The following is a 21,955-nucleotide window of genomic DNA, read 5'->3' as shown; positions in this document are numbered from 1 at the left end:
TTCTTCATCTTCATTTGAATACAAACAATTTATATTTGTATCTCTTCTAGGGTTAAACTTTCCCTTATACTTTTTCTCTCTTTCAGGACATTTAGATGCATAATGACCAAATTCATTACAAGTCCAACATTAAAAAAATTTCTTACCATATTTTTCTCTTCTCAAGAGAATGGTTAATTCCTTCCTCAATCTTTTTGTCTTCATTAGCTCTATTGCTGCCAACAAAATCTCCACAAGCGCTTGCACTCTTTGTCAAATTAGGTCAAATGTTTAGGGCACTAATGGTTGTTTCAACTCTTGCAAGCTCTCCAAACTATCTCAGATCTGCTTCTGTTGATTCTAATCTTCAAGCAATGTTTTCTTTATGAAATCCTTAGTTCAAGGCATCACTAGTTGAATCATTTGAGCTATTGACTTGAATGGTGGTGTCAAACTTTTCAAGATCTTCCATATGACTTCATCACCTTCCTTGGTTCCACCATGAGACCAAATTCCTAGAACCATGTTTGATATTTTGCCAATATAACTTCTTACAGATTCATCTTCCATAATTCTAACATCTTGAAATGCACATATCTAATTTTGTAATCTCATTCTTTTTGCATGATCATCACCTTCAAAAGTAGATTTTAATGCTTTCCAAATTTCACGAGATGTTACAAGTGACTTTACCTGACTGTATTCATTCTTTGGAAGAGCTACCAGTAGAGCTTCTCTTGCTCTCATGTTACATGAATAGATCTCTCTCCTCTTCATTGCTTCAATGATTATCTTTTGACATTTTGTCAAGATCCAATATCTTGGACCCATGCACAAAAAATGAGTCTTCATCTTCTCCTTCCAACCATCATAGTTGGCCCCATCAAATATTTGACTATCCTTCCTAAACATATTCACCATTGATCTCCCAAAGTTGTTAAGCTTGTTCTTCAAGGACTTGACGCTTTGATGCCAATTGTTAGAATATATAGTTCACTTATATAACTGAGAGGGGGCAGGTGGGTTTGAATTCATTATCCAACTAATATCACAATTAACAACTTAAAAAAATCTCAACCATATGAGTAATATAAACTAAAACCACAACAAGATACTCGTGCACAATAACAACATATATGTTAACTAGGGAAACCCTTGATCAGCGGGAAAACCTCAATGGGGATGGTACCCAGAAGATGATGTACTAATATAAATATTCCTTGTTAGAGGATGAACCCTGTTAGGAGTTGCTACAACATTTAGTACATATGAGTTTCTATTAAGAGACTTTGAATATCTATTAGGAGATTCCAACCTTGTTAGGAGTTGTGCCAGCCTTGTTAGGAGTTGTGAAAGATAGTTGGAATCACTACCCAAACAACTTCAAGGGAAAGACCAATGGATACATTGTCCAAATGATCTCTTTATTTTTCCTTGCACAATAATAGAACTAAAATGTACTTTGTTCCTCTTTCGTTCTCCTATCAACCAGACTATTGCTCCTTTAGATCTTGTAACCAAATCTCAAATCTCCATCCAATAATCCCTTGGATCACTTACACACATTCAATAAGCACTCTACTCCTTTTTGCACTTTACACTTCGTGCAACAATAGATACTCTACATCACACTTTGCAATCAAGGAAACCATCTTTCATTTATACCATATCTTCATAATAATTCCTTGAGTCGGCCTTTAATTAATTAGAATTATAATAACACTGTCCACTCACAGTCTATACAAAAATTCACACTTGTGATACTAATGCTTGCACACTCGCTAATGTCATCATCTGACTATCCTCTATCACTACCTTACTACGCATCTCTCATTACATCTCAGATGTAAGATAGCCAACAATCATCAGGAATTGCTTTCTCAATAATTTGTCTCTAAACTGCTCTCTCTAAATCAGGTACAAATTCAACTTAGACTCTATGTAGTTAACCACATCATCAAGACACTGTGTTGTACACATCCATAACTGTACATGACAAGACAATCAAACCATTGTGTGTACCATCAAGATCTATGTCTACTACTCTACTAGTCTTTAAAGAAACAAATGCTATGTTGACATCAATGACAAACATAGTCATGAATGCAACATATCAATACTCTCAAATGCTTAGGATACTTCACTAAGTAGTATCATCAACATTCATGCTAACATAATCATTGTAGTAGATTAAATCCTTTCACAAGGTAGACTTAATAGTCTTTTTTAAAACCTCTTAATTGTGTACACATTGGTATAGTGTTGTAAAAGCATTGAAAAAGGGAGTCCTACTAGATCTTTTTGTATCACCCTTGGTAGAGTAAGTCACTAGAAGTGACCTAATAAGGCAACCTCTTATTGCACTAGTGATGGATTTGTGGGTGTCATCCTTACCACAACTTTCCCTTTAATCTAGGGTTTATGCATGACCAAATACTTGTATCGTGTGTGATGATTTTATGGTATGTGTTTATGATTCATTCAAATTAGATCAAACAAAGTTATTTTCACTTACAAGTATTGAAGTTAATATTGTATATTTATCGAGTTTAAAAAAAGGACAAGGGCATTACAAATTTAGTTTGAGATTAATTTTTTTGAGGATACTAGTTCACCCCACTCGCCCCTTGCCCCATGTCCAAGGGGATCTTGGGCTAGTCTATTTGGTAGATAATGAAACCTATTAGATTGTTGGAAAGAGAAGAATTGTGATTAAGTTGTAGAATGGGAATCACTAGCTACTACAAGAGGTAAAACATGTTCTAAGGTTTAGTATGAATTTAATCTTAGTAGGGCAACTAGGTGATGAGGTTTGCACAATTACTTTTAATGATAAAAATTGAAAGGTCTCAAAATGTTCCTTAGTAGTAGCAAAAGGTGTGAAAGTAGGTTACCTTATATTTTTGTACATGGCATATTATTCTTTCTACTTAAAATGGTTTAGAGAAAAATCAATGTTCAAGAATAGTTATTATAATTGAGTAAGAATAACATCAAATAGATGTTGTAGATTTTGAAAGAACACTATGACACAAAAGACTTGGGCACGTGAGTGAAAAATGTATGAAATTACTTCATTCAAAGAAAATTGTATCTAGTCTAAAATGTGTCGACATTGATTTTTGTGAAAGTTGTATGGAAAGCAAAAGAGAGTTTATTTTCTAAAGAGAGGGAAGGAAAAGAAAAATGTTTGTTTTCTAGAGAGTGAGAAGGAAACAAAGGGAAAATTTAAAATTAGAGCTTATCCATACAGATGTATGGGAACCAACTCAGATATCTTCTCTCAGTCAATCTCTATATTATGTCACATTAATTGATAATGCAACTAGAAAAGTATGGATTTACTTTCTTAAATAGATATCGTATGCATTTGAAGCATTTAGAAAATAAAAAAGCTTGGCTAAGAATAAGACTGGTACAAGACTAAAATGTCTCAGATCTAATAATGGTGGTTAGTATTGCAACAAATATTTTAAAGATTATTATTCTACTAATGATATTTGTAGGAAAAAAATTGTTTCAAGGACTTCACAAGAAAATGGAGTGGTTGAGCGCATAAACAAGACAATAATGAAGTGTGCAAGGAGTATGTGGTTTCATGATGAGATGCCCTTAAACATGTGGGAATAGGCTATAAATATTTTATTTATTTAATCAATAAAGGTGCCTCAACTCCTTTGGACTATGGTATTTTGGAGGAAGTATGGACATGCAAAAAGGTGAGTTATTCTTTTCTCAAAACCTTTGGTTGTGAAACTTTTTCACATGTAGATTTTGAAAGTGGGACCAAGTTAGAACCTAAGTCAAAGAAATGTATATTTTTGGATGTGGAATTGATGATTTTGGCTATAGACTTTGGGATTTTAAAAATCATAAAATTGTAAGAAGCATGGATATCATATTAAATGAGAACATGTTGTACAAATATTTGTTGCAGGGACATGAGAAGAAGGAAAATAATTATGCAGTGCTAGATGATACTCCAAAGGATGATGTTCCAATGGTCCCCCATGCTTCACACCAAAAAAAAAAAACCCACAAACTCCACTAAATGTTAGATAATCAACAAGGTTAAGTAGACCTCCTAAATGATTCTCTCCCTCTTTGTGCTCTATTTTATTAACAGATGTTGGTGAACCAAAAGGATACGATGAAGGTATGTAGGTGGATACAAAGATTTAGTGGGAGTTTGCAATGGTAGAAGAAATGTAATCATTTAGATAAATTAGAATTGAGAATTTTGTAAGTTACCTGCAGGTGAAAGGGTTTTACGATATAAATTGGTTATAAGCTAAAAGAGGAGGATGGATGAAAGAAAGAAAGAAAATCTAGGTTAGTTATAAAAGGATTTGCATAGAAAATGGGCATTGATTTTAATGAGATATTTTCTCTAGTTTTTAAAATTACATCAATTCATATTGTTTTAAGTATTGTAACTATTGAAGATTTGCATCTAGAACAACTTGATATTTAAACAACTTTTCTACATGGTAATTTGGAAGAAGAAATTTATATTGAACAACCATAAGGATTTGAGGTCAAAGTTAAGGAGAACTTAGTGTGTAGACTGAAGAAAAGTTTACATGACTAGAAGTAAGCACCTCAACCATGGTATATTAAATTTGATAGTTTTATGACTAGGCATGGATACAGTCAATGCTACTCAGACCATTGTGTTTATTTTAAGAAGACAGTTGATGCTAGTTACATTATTTTATGTTTATATATTGACGATATGTTTTTTGTGGGGTCAGCATGGATCACAATAAGGGGTTAAAACAACAATTAGAGAACTCTTTTGTAATGAAGGATTTGGGGGTAGCTAAAAAAATCCTCGGTATGAAAATTTGTAGAGATGGGAAGAACAAAAAATTGACTCTATCTCAAACTCATTATGTTGAAAAGGTTTTGCAAAGATTTTACATGACTAATGCAAAATTTGTTAGCACGTCTTTGCTTAGTCAATTGAAATTGACTGAAGAGATGTTTCTAAAGACACAGGAAGAGGAGGCTAAAATATCCAAGGTACTCCATGCTTGAACAATAGGTACCTTAATGTATGTCGTGGTATGCACTAGAACAGATATTGAAAATGTAGTGGAAGTCATTAGTAGGTATCCTAGTATTGAGAATTAGAATGTAGTCAAATGGATTTTTAGACTTGAGAGGTACATCTAGCAAATATTTGCATTTTGGGGGTTCTAATACTGATTTATAAGGTTAGGTTGACTCAAATTTGACAAGGAATCTAGATATCTGACAAAGTACTTAAGGATATGTATTTATTGTTGGCGGGACAACAGTGAGTTGGGTTTCTCGATTACAAAAGGTGATTTACTTATCTAGTATAGAGGAGTATGTTGCTAATATAGAGGTAGCCAACAAGATGCTATGGATATATGCTTTAATGGAAGAGTTGGGACACTCACATACTAGGCATTGTCTATATACAAATAGCTAGAGTACTATTTATCTTGCCAAGGATTTTACTTCATAATCTAAGACAAAACACATACAATAGTGGTACCTTTCATTTGGTCAATTTTGGATGATGGATAGTTAAAGATGGAAAAGATACAAATAGATAACAATCCAACAGATATGTTTACCAAGATAGTGCCAAGGAAGAAGTTGAATTCCTCTTTAGCTTTGATTGGTTATCTAGACTGAAGATAATAAATGAACAATAAAGTCTAAGGAACATTGATGGAACACAACCCAACAACAGAATAGACACAATAGAAAGAGGAATTTTATATTAACTGAGAAAATAAGCTAGTACAAACAGTGCAGGGAAAATAAACTTCAAAACATGCCCTACGGGCTTACAATAGCATAAATCTGGAGAATATTTCTCCTTTTAGCACCTCCTCTCAAGCTCCAATCCGAACTGCCTTTTACAATGCCAAAATCTCCTTAAATAGACCCCGGAGGGTTAAGGACTAGGAGTACATTCTAGAAAGTGCTAGTAGGCATCCACCGACAAAATAGAAGGTTCCAGAAGCCGCGTTAGAAGTCGGTGCAAATCTAGAAGAATCCAGAAACGGTAGCCGAACTTCTGGGAGGCATAACTTTTGAACCGTAGCTCCGATTGACGAACCGTTTACATTTTTGGAAAGTGCTCTATAGCCCTATAAACAAGCTTTGCTCGTCTCCCATTTTTCGACCCTTTTCGAGGTCATTTAATGCCCCAAACCTGACTTTGAAGCATTCTTAGGAGGTCTCCAAAACCCAAAAAATTGCAATAACTTTCAAACCGTGGGGCCTTTTGACCTGATTCTTTTCATGGAATGCTCTAAATCTCAATTATATTCATCTGGCCAAGTCGCACCTTCTAGGTCACCAAAATGATGGTCAAATTGCATGCTCCTATTTTTTCGGGATTTTCAAATGCACTGATAGTCGAACTATGAGAGTTGGAACCTTTATTTGAGCCAAATGGGTATCCAAAAATGTAAAGACATAAAACAGAAACTAAGTCTAAGTACATTTTTTTTTGGTGACACAGGATGGCCCTTATACCTCTGGATGCTCCTGCATCAAACATCAATCTAGTGGGAACTTCAAGGGTAGCAGTGTGGCTACAAGATTAGTATCCAAGTGGGAGCCACTTTAGTGTGGAGCCTAATAAATCTCCAAGTGAGAGATTGTTGATTTGTAGTGACTGATCAGGTAAGCACTATAAAATTTTCATAAGTTATGGGATTTGGGTTAACTTGTACATTTTTCATAAGTTTGTGCACTTTTTATGAGTACTATACAGTTTTTATTTAACTTGTCAAGCATTTATTAGTTGAATCTTAAACCATTTCTCAAGGTTGACTTGTCAAGTATGTTTAGGGTTAACTTGTTAAGTCAAACATAAGTCATGTAATATTGGCTTAAGGTCACTATTTTCAAAAGAGAATATATAGATTCTTGCATTGCGTTGAGATGCAAGTGAGATTGAAGATTGTAACATTTTGAAGTTAGTGGATAATAATATTGGATTCTTTGTTTGTTAATATTGGACACTTTGTTTGTTGGACGTAGCCTAGAATTGGATGAACCACATTAAATCTTTGTGCCTTCAATTCATCATGTGGTAAGTAACACCTAGGGGGATTGCTGGTAGTGGACCAATGTCCCTCACAAGATTCACGACATGGTTAAATTTCCTCCTAAATATTCTATAAGTTTGTTGGTTGTTTCAATTGTTGATCTTTTTGGGGCAACAAGAACCACACTTGTAATAGTTCTACTTGGGAGATAACTAGAAGTGATACATGAACTAATCTGCTTGAAAAAACCAAGGGACATTCTAGTTAGGAATTATAATTTTGTAAGGATATGTTCTTAAGGTCATCTCTTGCATCAAAGATATTTTACAAATGTTGATCTTCGCCTCATGGTTAATGTTTTCCACTTATTCTACTTTCACACTTCAAAAATCTATTTGAAAAGGTTTTCTTCTAGCATTGTTCCTTAATATTTTGTCAATTAATGCCCATGACTTTATTTTTCAATGGGCCAATTCACAACATCATATTCACTCTATCTCTCTTTCTAATTATTCATGGTTTGAATTCTCATTTTATTGGCAAAAATTATATTGTTGATATGTTGGAAATGAGATCCTAACCTAGAAAATGTAAACTAAGATCTCAAAACATCATATCCATTATATCTCTCTTTTTGATGATTCATAGTTTGAATTATCATTTTATTGGCATAAAAGGACACTGTTGATATGTTGGAAATGATATCCTAAACTAGAAAATATGAAATAAGATCTCAAATCATGATGATAAATCATTAGTATCATAAACTAGATTTAGCTACAATTCTAATATGAAAGTTGAGCATTTGTGCTATATGATTCATTTTTAACAATGGATTTGAGATTGTACATTATGAATAAATGGAATAGGTAAAATAATAGGGAAATGATAAATTTTAGCAATATTTAATGAAGCATGTAACAAGAACTCATCACAACAACACCAATCTAGAAAGAGAACAAATAGAAGAATACATGGATACATTATGGAGATAAAATACTATACAAGGTTGGAGGGTTCCCTAACTTGAAGGTGTTTATCTAGATTCTAAATCATGAGGTTCTATAATTTAAAGTCTTTTAAATATAGTAAAAATAACAACAAACACTACTAGACTAGCGCATCCTAGTCGAGTGTTTTTTAAATTTGAAATTTGAGGTGTTTTGTCACATGCTACTCTAAACACATGTATCTTCCTCTATGGTTGAATATGAATTTGCACATACAAAAGGGGGAAAATGGTTGTGTTGGATCTAGGGCATTGCCTAAGTCAAATGTAGTGTTATTCTTCCCACCTCCACAACAACAATAATTGATGAAAGAGAGATTGTATCCTTAAAGAGAACAAAGGATAAACCATAATTGAAATGAATTGACAAGATCATAACTTAGGAACGATAAAGGTGGTGACATGTTTTTCTTTAGATAAATTTCCAAGTGTTGATGCAATATATTTTAAATGTTTTAAAAAACATGTTACCCACTAAAAAGTTTCATATTTTTGTAGTCTTAAACATGGAAAACTTATTATGAAGACAATGTTTTGAATCAACATCCTTATTTGTATCATTTATGAATGTTTAGATATTTAAATTCATGAAGAGTAAATTAGTCTTGACATGTATGATCTTCAAAGTGAATCACATGCAATTTAAAGTGGGGACAAAATACAATGGTGAAAAATAAAAACCTTACTCTCTTTCATCATTATTTTGATTCACTTTGATTATGTCATTCCCAATGCAATGACTGATGTGGAAGTGATACATTTCAATTTCAAATTTGACAAGTAACATAAGCCTTCCTTGACTCCGTCTACACACATCCCCAAGCTAGTCAAGATCTAGAAGTTAGTTTATCAATTCCTTACCTCTCTAGTTTATCAATTCCTTGTCTCCAATAAAAATCTATAAACCCATAATTATTCAACATGATGCGATTGAATAGAACATTAAAGAGAAAATCAAATGTCACTAATGCTTATCTAATAATTTCTAGACCACTTCAATAAGAAGGCATAGCAATTTATCACATAATATTTTAATCAAGTTGAGACCTAAGAGTTAATATTTTTATTTATTAAAAAATAATATTTATTTTAACAAGATTATCAATCCAAACATAACAATTGTATGATTATTTATTCATTTCTCATAAGTATTTAAATGCTCTATTTTTTAATTATTTATTTTTCTTTTCAAATACTAATATCCATTTAGTTTATAGCAAGTTCTTATTGTATGTACATGACACTCAAAAGTAAAGTATTTAGACTTTATAATAAGGAACTACTACTGTTGCTACTTCAACCCAAATAAATGTAACAAGTAATATTTGCTACAACTCATCCCTCATGAATGGTCCACTTAATACTTTTACATTAATTGACACTTACAAAAGTGAAGGATTTAGACTTTTTGGTAGGTTTCCACTAATGCTTTGGCCCAAGCACATTTAGTCATGAAATTTCTCCAAACATCAAACTCACAACTCACAAAATATGAATGGTCAACTTAATATTTTTATTATCTACATGAAGCTTATAAAAGTGAAGCATTAAGATTTTTTTGGTAGGTTTCAAATAGTGGTTTGACTCAAACATGTTTGATCATAAAAAGTTTCAAACCACCAAACTCACTACTCATAAAATATAAATGATCAACTTTATACTTATACATCTAAATCACACTTACAAAAATGAAACATTGAGACTTTTAATTTAAATTAGAAAATTTCTCCCAACATCAAACTCATTACTATACACAAAAAATATTAATTAATAAAATTAACTCAATTAACCTGAACATTATATTTGTATCATTTATGAATGTTTAGATATTTAAATTCATGAAGAGTAAATTAGTCTTGACATGAATGATCTTCAGAGTGAACCATGCAATTTAAATTGGGGACAAAATACAAAGGTGAAAAATAGAAACCTTACACTCTTTCATCATTATTTTGATTCACTTTGATTATGGCATTCCTAATGCAATGACTAATGTGGAAGTGGCACATTTCAACTTCAACTTTGACAAGTAACCTAAGCCTTCCTTGACTCCATTTATAAACATCCCCAAGCTAGTCAAGGTCTCTAGTTTATCAATTCCTTATCTCCAATAAAAATCTATAAACCCTTACATTATTCAACATGATGCGACTGAATAGAACATTAAATAGAAAATCAAATGTCACTAATGCTTATCCAATAATTTCTTGACCACTTTAATAAGAAGACATACCAATTTATCACATAATATTTTAATCAAGTTGAGACCTAAGAGTTAATATTTTTATTTATTATTTAACAAGATTATCAATCCAAACATAGCAATTGTATGATTATTTATTCATTTTTCTTAAGTATTTATATACTCTATTTTTTAATTATTTATTTTTCTTTTCAAATACTAATATCAATTTAGTTTATAGCAAGTTCTTATTGTATATACATGACACTCAAAAGTAAAGTATTTAGACTTTATAGCAAGGTACTAGTTAGTATGCTAGTTCAACCCAAATAAATTTAACAAGTAATATTTGTTACAACTCATCCCTCATGAATGGTCCACTTAATACTTTTACATTAATTGACACTTACAAAAGTGAAGGATTTAGACTTTTTGGTAGGTTTCCACTAGTGCTTTGGCCCAAGCACATTTAATCATGAAATTTCTCCAAACATCAAACTCACAACTCACAACATATGAATGGTCAACTTAATATTTTTTTATATCTAAATGAAGCTTATAAAAGTGAAGCATTAAGAATTTTTTAGTAGGTTTCAAATAGTGGTTTGACTCAAACATGTTTGACCATAAAAAAATTCAAACCACCAAACTCACTACTCATAAAATGTAAATGATCAACTTTATACTTATACATGTAAATCACACTTACAAAAATGAAACATTGAGACTTATAATTTAAATTACAAAATTTCTCCCAAAATCAAACTCGTTACTATACATAAAAAAATTTAATTAATAAAATCGACTCAATTAAATTTAATTAATAAAATTAACTCAATTAACTCGAACATTATATAATTGAGCCGGAAAAATTCATAAATCATGTAACACATTGGAGGAAAGAAAAAAAAAACCACTTGCTATTATGATTGAGGCTAACAGGATTATGCAAAGAATTTGTGGCTTTGAATTTGTTTTCGTTATTGTAGTAGCTCTACGTCATATTAAAATATGCGAATATGCTTGGAAAAGAAAAAATGTCTACGGGACTTGCATCTTTGCCTACATCAATCCCGGACAAAAAAGACTTCTATCTTTCATCGACTCCGAAGACCAATTAACTGTAAAGATGAAAAGAAGAGCAGAAAATCCCTACCTCATAACGCCTCCATGACCACGGCTTCCTACCACGAGAAGATCCACCCGCATTTGTTTAACCGCCTCACATATCGCATATTTGGCTTCTCCTTCAACGACTTTACTCTCCGCTCCAACCTGAAACTCCAACAAAAATTTGGGGAAAATAAAAATAAAGGATGAAAATTTGCCAGCCAAGAACAACAGAAACGAAATCGATTTCTCCTACGTTTCTTTTCTCGCAAATGCCTATGGCACGCGTTAAAATTTGCCTGGAATTGGCAGCTTCTCTTCTCTCCAGAATGTCCAAAACATGGCCTGTAAATGCAACTGCAAACCCCAAATAAAACTGAAAATTCGTAGACAAATAAATACAGAGCACAAATACACATAACAGAGCAAAATCTTCTGCGGCGAGGCAACGGAAACAAATTCAGATCATTAATACACAGAAGAGAGCGAAAATATTATTCGGCAAAGGTTAAGGAAAACAAATTCAGAGCGTAAATAAACATAATAGAGCGGAAAATTCTTCGGTAAAGGCATCTCAAAAGAAGTTCAGAGCACAAGAGAGCAAAATGCAATCTTCGGCAAAGGCAATAGAAAACAAATTCAGAGCATAAATACACATAGGAGAGCTCAAAATTTACGGCAAAGGCAACGGAAAACAAAATTCAAATCGTAAATACACATAAAAGAGGTTAAGATTTGACATTACCGTGGCCTGTGAGGGGAGTATTTAATGCAGCAGGGAGCTGTGCGTGTATGAGAATAAGTTTGTCAGAGGCAGGAGAATCCCCTGGAATTATGAGGTGATCCAGAGTCCACTCCAATGCGTACATGCTCTCCTCTGTTTCGTCCACTGCTACCATAACTTTTCTTCCGATCTTTACTTCTTCCATTTTGATCAAAATTTCCAAGTTTTATTGCTGAAAAACCCTTGATTCATGATCAGAATTTTAACGACTTTTAAATGTCATTAGAAATGTTTTATAATTCCGCTCATAGATTTGGTCACCGCTGGAAGTTTGTACCTGCCTTACCTACCGTTTGGAAGCGAAGTTAACAAAGTCGGTAATGAAGTCATATTTGTTGAATATGGGGAATGGATTATCATACACCATATTAATTTAATGTTATTTGCTTTTTTAATGTGTGAGTTATCCCCGTTATCCACACAAGGGACCATTAAAGGCCCACATAGGGATTGACATGTCCCTCCCTAAGGCGGGACCTAATGTTTTTAGTGGGCCTTTTTAAATTTTAAATTTTAAATTTTTTTTGTCTAATCTAATGTCATATTCTAAAGTTAGGAAGGTTGTATTTGAAAATAGCATTTATTGAATGGAAATTTTTTATTTTTGATTGGGAAATAGAATTTCCTAGTGTTGAAATGTTTTTTTGTGAAAATTTAAAAAAAAGAAAAATTTCAAAATGATAGGTTGGATGAAGTATAGCCGCATGCATTCATTCCACCAAGATAGTGATGTGTCAGAAAACAAATCAATGTTAAAAGTCAGATAGAGTAGAACCATGATTTTTGGAAAGTTGAAAATGTAAAACAAACTTGATGAAGAAGCAAAGCATGAAGATTGGATGCATTATAGATGAGTTTGAGGGAGGAGTAAAAGTTAGGAAGGGTTTTTGCTTATTTCTACTCATCTTTCAATTTTTCCCTGAACATTTTCCATTTATTTCTATTTAGTTGTTATCTTCATGCACCTGAAACATTTTCTTCCTGTCTCCCCTTGTATAATTTTTTCATTTGTTTTTCCTTAGTTGTTAAGTGTTAAAGTTGTGTGTTATTGGGTGTATGTACACAGATATTCCTAGACGATAAAGGAAGAAGATTGTAATGACCCGTACCAGTAGGCCACTAAACAAAACCCTAAATTTAATGCACGACTAAAGTATATTGTTGAAACAAAGAAATAATAGTGCCAATGTATTCATTCAATGAAAACCAAATGTTTTTACAAATGATACGACAAATTTCAACACCAAAACATTATGACATAGCACATTACAAAGAAACCCTAATTGGCTATATACAATTGAGAACTTGTTGCAACTACAGATTGAAATGAAGAACCTGGATTGATCAAATGGTGGAGACTGAATGCTGTAGATGATATGGTGAAAGTGCAACTCCACTGGAAACTCCAAATCAGCAATCAAGCACAAATGAAAGGACTAAAATATCCTTCCCACAGCTGCAATAATTCAGGTGATCTCTCACACCCTCAAAATTGCATACCAGTTGAGAGTTTTCGTTTTCAATGGCCAATTGTGACTATTTGTAGAAACCCTAGGCTCCACAACGCACATAAGCAAAAATCAATAATAAATCTCGATGATAGGCAATGAGCCCTCAATGCCTATTTATTCTTTTTTCCTTGATAGGTCGGCCTCCCTTTTTAAAATTTTTCTCTGCTTCTTCCACCAACCTCTAGAAGCTTTATTTATTTATTTAATTTATAAAGTTACCTTATAATATATATATTTTAATTGATAACTTTATAATTAATTCCTCCAAAAAAAATGGGACATTACAGGTCCGCCCCTCCTAAAATTGCTTGGCCTCAAGCAATCTTAATGCTAGATGCTGCAAAATCACTTCTCCCTCCCAAGTAGCATCTTCAATAGGTAAATCTTTCCACTTAACTAGATACTCTCTAATTACTCTCCTGCGAAGCTGCTTCTCTCTACTATCTAGAATGAATTCTAGCACTAAGATCAATTTCTCCTCATCATCCAAGGGAGGTAATACTACAGAAGGCATCACATTTTGACCCAACGCCTTTTTGAGGCGTGATACATGAAACACATTGTGCACTCGACTATCTGTGGGAAGCTCCAACTCATAAGCCACCTCACCAACTCATTTGATGATCTTGAATGGTCCATAATAGCATGGCTTGAGTTTCTCTGTACCACTCTTCTTGAGAGTGGACCGCTTATATGGCTGCAACATGAGGTAAACCATATCATTTACCTCAAAACTATGCTCAGTCCTCTTCTTGTCTGCATACTATTTTTGCTGGTTTTGAGCTCTAGCAATGTTCTCTCTGAGAGTAGCAACTATATCCTTACTTTCCTGTAATAGTTCACCTGCACGAGGTACTCGACTGTCTCCCAACAACAAATCTAAGAAACTAGGTGCCTCATAACCGTAAAGTTCCATGAAGGGTGTCATTTGTATAGTCATATGATATGTAGTATTGTAACAATACTCACAGAGATATATCCATCTGACCCAAGCTCACTGTTGATCTGCCACATAATTCCTCAAATACCCTTCCACCCATTTGTTTACAATCTCTGTTTGACCATTAGTTTGTGGGTGATAACTGGTACTAGGTGTAAGCTCAATGCCACACAACCGAAATATCTCCTGCCAAAAGTGACTCATGAAGTGGCTGTCCCTGTCACTCATAATGGTCCGAGGCAAACCGTGTAATCTAAAAATCTCCCTGAAGAAGACCTCTACCACCTGAGTTGCTGAGTATGTAGTAGCAATAGGGAAGAAGTGAGCATATTTTGTCAGCCTATCCACCACCACATAGATACAATCATGCCCCTGGGCCCTAGGCAAGCACGTAATAAAATCCATAGAGATGCATTCCCACTTCCTGTCAGGAATAGGAAGTGGCTGTAGGAGCCCTGCTGGATAAGTGTGCTCTTGTTTGTTCTGTTGGCAAACATGACACTCACGCACGTACTGCAAAACATCAGCCTTAAGTCCCTTCCAAGTGAATCATTCCCGTACTAACCTATAAGTCTTGAAATACCCAGGATGGCCTGCTATAGGTGAATTATGGAATGCTCTAAAAATCAACTACTTCACTTTCGATCCTGGGACTAAGTAAATCCTGTTCTTGTAAATGATCAAATCATCTATGAGAGTGTATATGGTGTCGATTTTTGTCCCCTCCACTATAGAAGAGGTCCACGTGTCTTTGGCATATTTTGCTACAATCAAGTGTCGCCAATCCCCTGATATTTGAATCATAGAAGTGAGATGTGGCCTATGGGATAAAGCATCTGCAACAATATTTTGTGTCCCCTTAACATATGTGATATCAAAATCATATGCCTATAACTTACTCACCCACTTCTGCTGACGATCATTCAGGTCCTGCTGTCCGAAAAAGTGCCTCAAACTATTATGATCAGTTTTAATACAAAATTTGCTGCCGACAAGATAGTATCTGAATTTGGCCAAGGCATGCATGATGGCCAGCATCTCCTTATCATATATACTAAATGATCTCTCAGCCCCTCTGAGTTTCCTACTCTCATGAGCTATAGGATGCTTGTCCTGCATGAGTACATCACCAACTCCCTCTCCATAAGCATCACATTGAAGCTCAAATGGCTTCATGAAATCAGGCAATGCTAATACTGGGCATGTAGTCATTATTTCCTTGAACTGCATAAAACACTCTTGTGCCTCCCGAGTCCACACAGATGCCCCTTTCTTCAGCAAATCTTTCATGGGTGATGCATGTCGTGAGTAGCCACTAACAAACCTGCGATAGAATCCACATAGACCAAGGAACCCTCTTAACTGTGTAATGTTCTCTGGTGGTGGCCAATCAACAATAGCATAGATCTTTTCAGGATCCATTCGCACTCCTTCTACACTAATGATGTGTCCAAGATACAACAATTCTGTCATCCCCAAATCACATTTGGACTCCTTGGCATACAAGGACTCGCTCTGTAAAATGCTTAATACTGTCTCCAAGTGCTCTAAATGTTCTTGCCATGTCCTGCTATAGATCAAAATATCATCAAAGAACACTAGCACAAATTTTCTTAATTGATGGTAGAAGACCTTGTTCATAGTGGACTGAAAAGTGGCAGGGGCATTAGTCAAACCAAAAGGCATGACTACAAACTCGAAATGACCATAATGACATCTAAAAGCAATTTTTTCAATATCCTGCTCTTGAACTCTGATCTGGTGATAGCCTGATCTCAAATCATTTTTTATGAAATAACAAGCCCCATGCAATTCGTCTATCAGCTCATCGATGCGTGGGATGGGATACTTGTTCTTTATAGTTCTCTTATTCAACACCCTATAATCAATACACATTCATAGAGTTCCATCTTTCTTTTTTACCAAAACAACAAAAGATGCAAAAGGTGACTTACTTGGTCTGATGTGTCCCATTACTAGCAACTCGTTGATGGTCCTCTCGATCTCATCTTTGAGTCATTTTGGGTGCCGGTATGGTGTGATCATGATAGGCTTAGCACCTTCCTCCAACTCGATAATGTGCTCAATACCTCTATTTGGTGACCTGCTTGGTGGAATCTCACTGAATACCTTCCCATACTTGATTCTCAAATTTTGAATATCTGGATGATATTCAGTCTTATGTTGCTCCCCCTGGGTAGGCATCAAGGTACATATTGATGCCCACTCTATATTATTATGTCTGGCTAATCTCTCCAACCGCCTAAATGAGATAGTCCTAACATCATCATTATGGATAGCCTTCAGCACATGAGTCCTGTCATCCACCACGAATCGTATCTCCATATCCTCCAATATCAGGGTAACCTCCTTCAAAGAATGTAGCCATTGCATCCCCAGTACTATGTCCATGTCACCCATGCTGACCACATGATAGTCTGCCTTAAACTCATAGTTGTTTAGGTGCAAAGGTAGATCTCACACCATCCTATCACAACAAAGAGTATATCCATCAGCTACCTTAACTCTCAGTCCCTCCAACTTCTTAGTAATGAGTCCACGCCTCTCCACAAATTGTGCATCAATGAAATTATGTGTGGCACATGTATCCAACAAAGTAATAATCTTTTGTCCTGCCAAGATTCCTCGAAATCTAAAAGATCCCTCTCTTTGAATACTAGACAAACATGCCTCCTATAAATGTATCTCTGGAGCCTCTTTTTTCTCAGCACTATCTACCTCTTGTTCACCCTCTACCTCATAAGGATCCTCATCATGGTGCTCTGAGATGTCTGAATATGAACCTTCATAATAAGCCCACATCACCCGATTAGCCTTCCCCTTAGGCTTCATAGGACAATCATGACCAAACTCATAGGGACCTTTGCAAAAGAAGCATAGCTTCTTCCTATGCAAGTCATTAAGTGTTTCCTTATCCCAAGGTGCAGCTAGCTTGTCCTTTGAGTCACTAACCTTCTCTTTACCCTTGCTGAATTCCCCTTTGTTATCTCTAAATGATGAAGAACCCTTTGAACTAAACTGGTTTGCTAGAGCTACAAGTTCCATACTGTGCACTTTCTTCATGGCTTCCTATAATGTAGGAGGATCAAAGGCCTTTACCCACCCCTTGAGTGGTTCAGTTAATCCCTCTGTGAATAAAATGACTAGCCTCCTTTCTGAAATGTCAGGCACCATCACTACAAGCTTCTGGAAGTCATTGATAAATTGTTCTAAGCCTCCTGACTATCTCAACTGGGCTAACTCCCAGAAATAAACTCCAAGATTTTTTTTATCAAACCTTTCTATCAATCTATCCACAAACTCTTAATAAGTGGTTACCTGATTGTGTTGCAATGTGATCATGCCATGTGTCCACCAATCATGTGCTGCCCCATCTAAGTGTAAAGTGGCATACTTGAGTGCTTCAATTTATGTCATACTCTTCAGAGATAGGAAAGTATCCACCTTATGAATCCAAGCACGAGTAGTCATTTTTTCACTGCCATCAAATGTGGGTAATACCAACTTGTTGGTGACCTGTTGCAACTCACTATGTTTATCTACTTGCTTCAGCTCTATAGTTCAGGTACCTGTCAAATGTCCATCCATCCTGTACATATTCTGGTAATGAATCTCACTCATTCCTCGCTTATTGGAGTTCATCTACAATATCTATTACCATAGCATCAGGTGTGCATGCTGGAGTTTCTTCTCTAAATGTAGGAGGTGTGGGTCTATCAGTTGTTCTAGACCGTGTCCTATGTTGTGATCTTGCTATGCTTCTATCATCCTAATCATGATTATTTCTCCTATTTTCCCCAATCAAATGTTGTATCATAACCATCATTGCTTGTGTAGTTGCCTCTATTGACTGTAGAAGTCTCTCCTGTTGCTGTAAAGTCTCATCATCTCGCACACTTTTGGATGGACTTGGAGAATGTCTCTTAGCTATATTCTTAGTTATGCTAGTTCCTTTGTAAACTAAATTAAATTATGGCTGGGTAACCCAATTAGGCTAGCAGGAAACCACTCTGATACCACTATAATGACCTGTACCAGTAGGCCACTAAACAAAACCCTAAATTTAATGCACAACTAAAGTATATTGTTGAAACAAAGAAATAATAGTGCCAATGTATTCATTCAATGAAAATCAAATGTTTTTACAAATGATATGACAAATTTCAGCACCAAAACATTATGACATAGCACATTACAGAGAAACCCTAACTAGCTATATACAATTGAGAACTTGTTGCAACTACAGATTGAAATGAAGAACCTGGATTGATCAAATGGTGGAGACTGAATGCTGTAGATGATATGGTGAAAGTGCAACTCCACTGGAAACTCCAAATCAGCAATTAAGCACAAATGAAAGGATTGAAATATCCTTCCCATAGCTGCAATAATTTAGGTGATCTCTCACACCCTCAAAATTGCATACCAATTGAGAGTTTTTGTTTTCAATGGCCAATTGTGACTATTTGTAGAAACCCTAGGCTCCACAACGCACATAAGAAAAAATCAATAATAAATCTCGATGATAGGCAATGAGCCCTCAATGCCTATTTATTCTTTTTTCCTTGATAGGTTGGCCTCCCTTTTTTTAATTTTTCTCTGCTTCTTCCAACAACCTCTAGAAGCTTTATTTATTTATTTAATTTATAAAGTTACCTTGTAATATATATTTTTTTAATTGATAACTTTATAATTAATTCCTCCAAAAAAAATGGGACATTACAAAGACTGAAAGTTTTGAAGTCATTATGCCAGTGCTTGAGATCTAGGTATGGAAACTCTACGTTACATTTTCTAAAACCCTAAGTTCCAAAAGGCTCGTACCCTAGTCATGTTAATCATCACACACATCCCATAGAGTTTGACCAATGACAATAACATGATCTACAACTCCATGATAAATATTACTTTGTTAATCATGCGTCTTTACTTGCTTTTCACAAAACACTTGACTCCATGAAAGAAAGTTTTGAACTTTATGTTATTCCAAAGTATAGTGTGTTTAAGTTGCTTGATTCTAGTTTGTGTGATCTTATCCCAGCCATACCCTGACATTGCTTTGTTGCCCAAAGGAAGTTGTTAAAATCCTTCAGCAAGAATTTGGGGATTATGGTTTATTTTCAAGAAGGTAGGGCGAATGATTTCGTAATATGATTTCTAACAAAACTAATTCAATGAGGAATGCTATCTCGACAGAGTTATCCTTCAAAGCCTTAATAGTTTCTATTTTTTCTAGTGTTGATATTCAAGGAAAGCTTAGCATTTACCTAATTTGACATACTCCATATTAAAATTTATATACCCCAAGTGCATGTTTGCACTTATAATTAAAATAATGTTAGGCAAGGTGTGGAATCTATTTGTGAGGGTAAATAATAGTAAACATCCATCAAGGGTCCTAATTGCTTTTATTGGTTTTGGGACAACCATAGTTTCTAGATGTTTCGGTATAGAAACTTCAACAATTTATGCTGGACATTTTATAAACTATGAAGAAGATTTTCAAATTTTCTTTTCTCTTAGTTTTCTCACTTATAAAAATTTTTAGCCTACTAGGTGACATTGATTATGTAAGGAGGAAGGTTATACTTGAATATACTTTTTATTTGATAGGTGGATATGATTCTACTTGGAACAATATTGGATGTGAAAATTGTGACAACCCTACCAAGACTCACTCATGACTGGTAGATCAAGAGGAAGACTTGGTTGCTGCAAAAACAAGAAAACCCTATAAAAATCCATGGTTTTTTGCTCTCGTTTGTTATTTCGTCTTTCACAAAATAAAGTTGGACACATTTGTCATAATTTAGATGCTTTATGTTGAGGGGAGTTTGAATTTTAATTGAAGTTGGACAAATTAGAATTAGTCATGGCTTTTAATTTTCTACTATGTCGTTCTAGCCCTTTGGAAACATCACTAAATTGTATTAACTCATTATATCATTCATTTTGTAATCTAAAGTAAATGAGGCACACATCACAAAAGCACATGGTACAACTTGAACATGGTGAAAACTTGAGTGGTCTAAATGATAATATATTATAGACATATGTATACAAATTCTTTAAAACTTTTGGCTTGCACTAGCTTTAGGAATATCTTGTACTTTTGTAGTTCAGTTTAGTTATTTGTATTACATAATTAGTTTGCTAATTTTAAGATTCTTAAGTTACTGGATGTATGTGATACTTGATTAGTATTTTGCTTCTTTATCACCTAACATTTACATTGTTATCATTCTAAACTGCCAAGCATTCTCATTTACCTATAGGATAATATTATTTTAGTGCCCTTGATATTTGACTTCACATTTTCTCTGACATTAAAGACACACGCAATCTGTAAATCATTACACTTGATCAATATCTATTTTTTCTCTTAGTTAAATATTGTCATTATTTTACACTTTTTCTGGGTACAATTGATCACCTTTCATCACCAATAGAAGCATACAATGCTCAAATAACTAACCTCAAATCCAACTTCTACATAAAGAAAATAGACATTTTACTCATTTCTTTATCATGAAAACAATATTGCAATTTTCTCTCCACTCACTTTTGTATCAAAATTTTTGCTTGATCTTTAAGTTGTGTCTGGACTCAAAAAAGGCCTCTACAACTTGTACATGACTTTTGATATTTGCAAAAGTACAAGTTTCCTTTTGCTCGTGTTTGAAACTATGTCTAAATAAAAACATAGTATACATGTGCAATATTTGTTTTAAATTGCAGACTCCATTTGCATTATCATGGAATCTTTATTTTAATTTTATGCAATAGCATGACAAAGTATCTTTTAGCATGATTGTGTATCTAATCTTGTTATAAATTGATGGCTATTCAATATCAACTTTAGACTTGCAAACTTATTTGATAGTTACATTTCATGGCTAAATTGATATTTTAATTACAAAAAGAATAATATCTACAAATACATTATTCATGCATTTTCCATACAAAATAACAAGTCTATAATCAACTCCTCATAGAAAACCCCACTAATTCCTCACTCCTCCAAAAGGAAGAGACTTTGGATCGTCAAGAGCTCTTGTTATTATTATTTTCAACATGTATTGGGAGCCATGTTTAGTATATAAAGTATCATTTAAATTAAATATTGATATAAATATATACCTTAGTTAACTTAGAAGTAAACATCATTCTAATGTACATTTAATTGTATATATTAGTTTATGAAGTAAAATTGTGTTAAGTTTTAAATTGTAATTAATTAGTAACAGGCATATAATAAATTTAGATGGAAAAATTTTTGTATTTTGAAATCTTGTTTATTAATATATATATTAAGTGTTGGAAGGATCCTACAAACATTTAATTTATAACTTTTTATTGAAGAATTTAATATCTTATTT

General features: G+C 34.0%; 1 protein-coding gene across 2 annotated transcripts in view; it reads right to left on the bottom strand.

The window, feature by feature from the left end:
• Nucleotides 1-12,447, bottom strand: part of LOC149571255 (universal stress protein A-like protein) — a 45,255-nt gene extending 32,808 nt beyond the window's left edge. Inside the window, exons 1-3 of one of the 2 annotated variants that reach the window (XM_089812813.1) lie at nucleotides 12,066-12,447; nucleotides 11,577-11,665; nucleotides 11,367-11,485 (exon numbers count right to left, since the gene is read on the bottom strand). In XM_089812813.1, the coding sequence (XP_089668939.1) occupies nucleotides 11,367-11,485; nucleotides 11,577-11,665; nucleotides 12,066-12,249 (392 nt within the window). In that variant the 5' untranslated portion in view covers nucleotides 12,250-12,447. Of the gene's footprint in view, nucleotides 1-11,366; nucleotides 11,486-11,576; nucleotides 11,678-12,065 lie in introns of both variants that reach the window. The other variant, XM_089812812.1, reaches the window with a different exon arrangement.
• Nucleotides 12,448-21,955: the final 9,508 nt, after the last annotated feature.

The sequence above is a fragment of the Cupressus sempervirens genome, chromosome 2 (genome assembly GCF_028749045.1).
Source record: "Cupressus sempervirens isolate cs-2001-9-10 chromosome 2, ASM2874904v1, whole genome shotgun sequence".
NCBI lineage: Eukaryota > Viridiplantae > Streptophyta > Pinopsida > Cupressales > Cupressaceae > Cupressus > Cupressus sempervirens.
The sequence above is the reverse complement of the archived record's forward strand: the minus strand, read 5'-3'. Positions and strand labels throughout refer to the sequence as shown.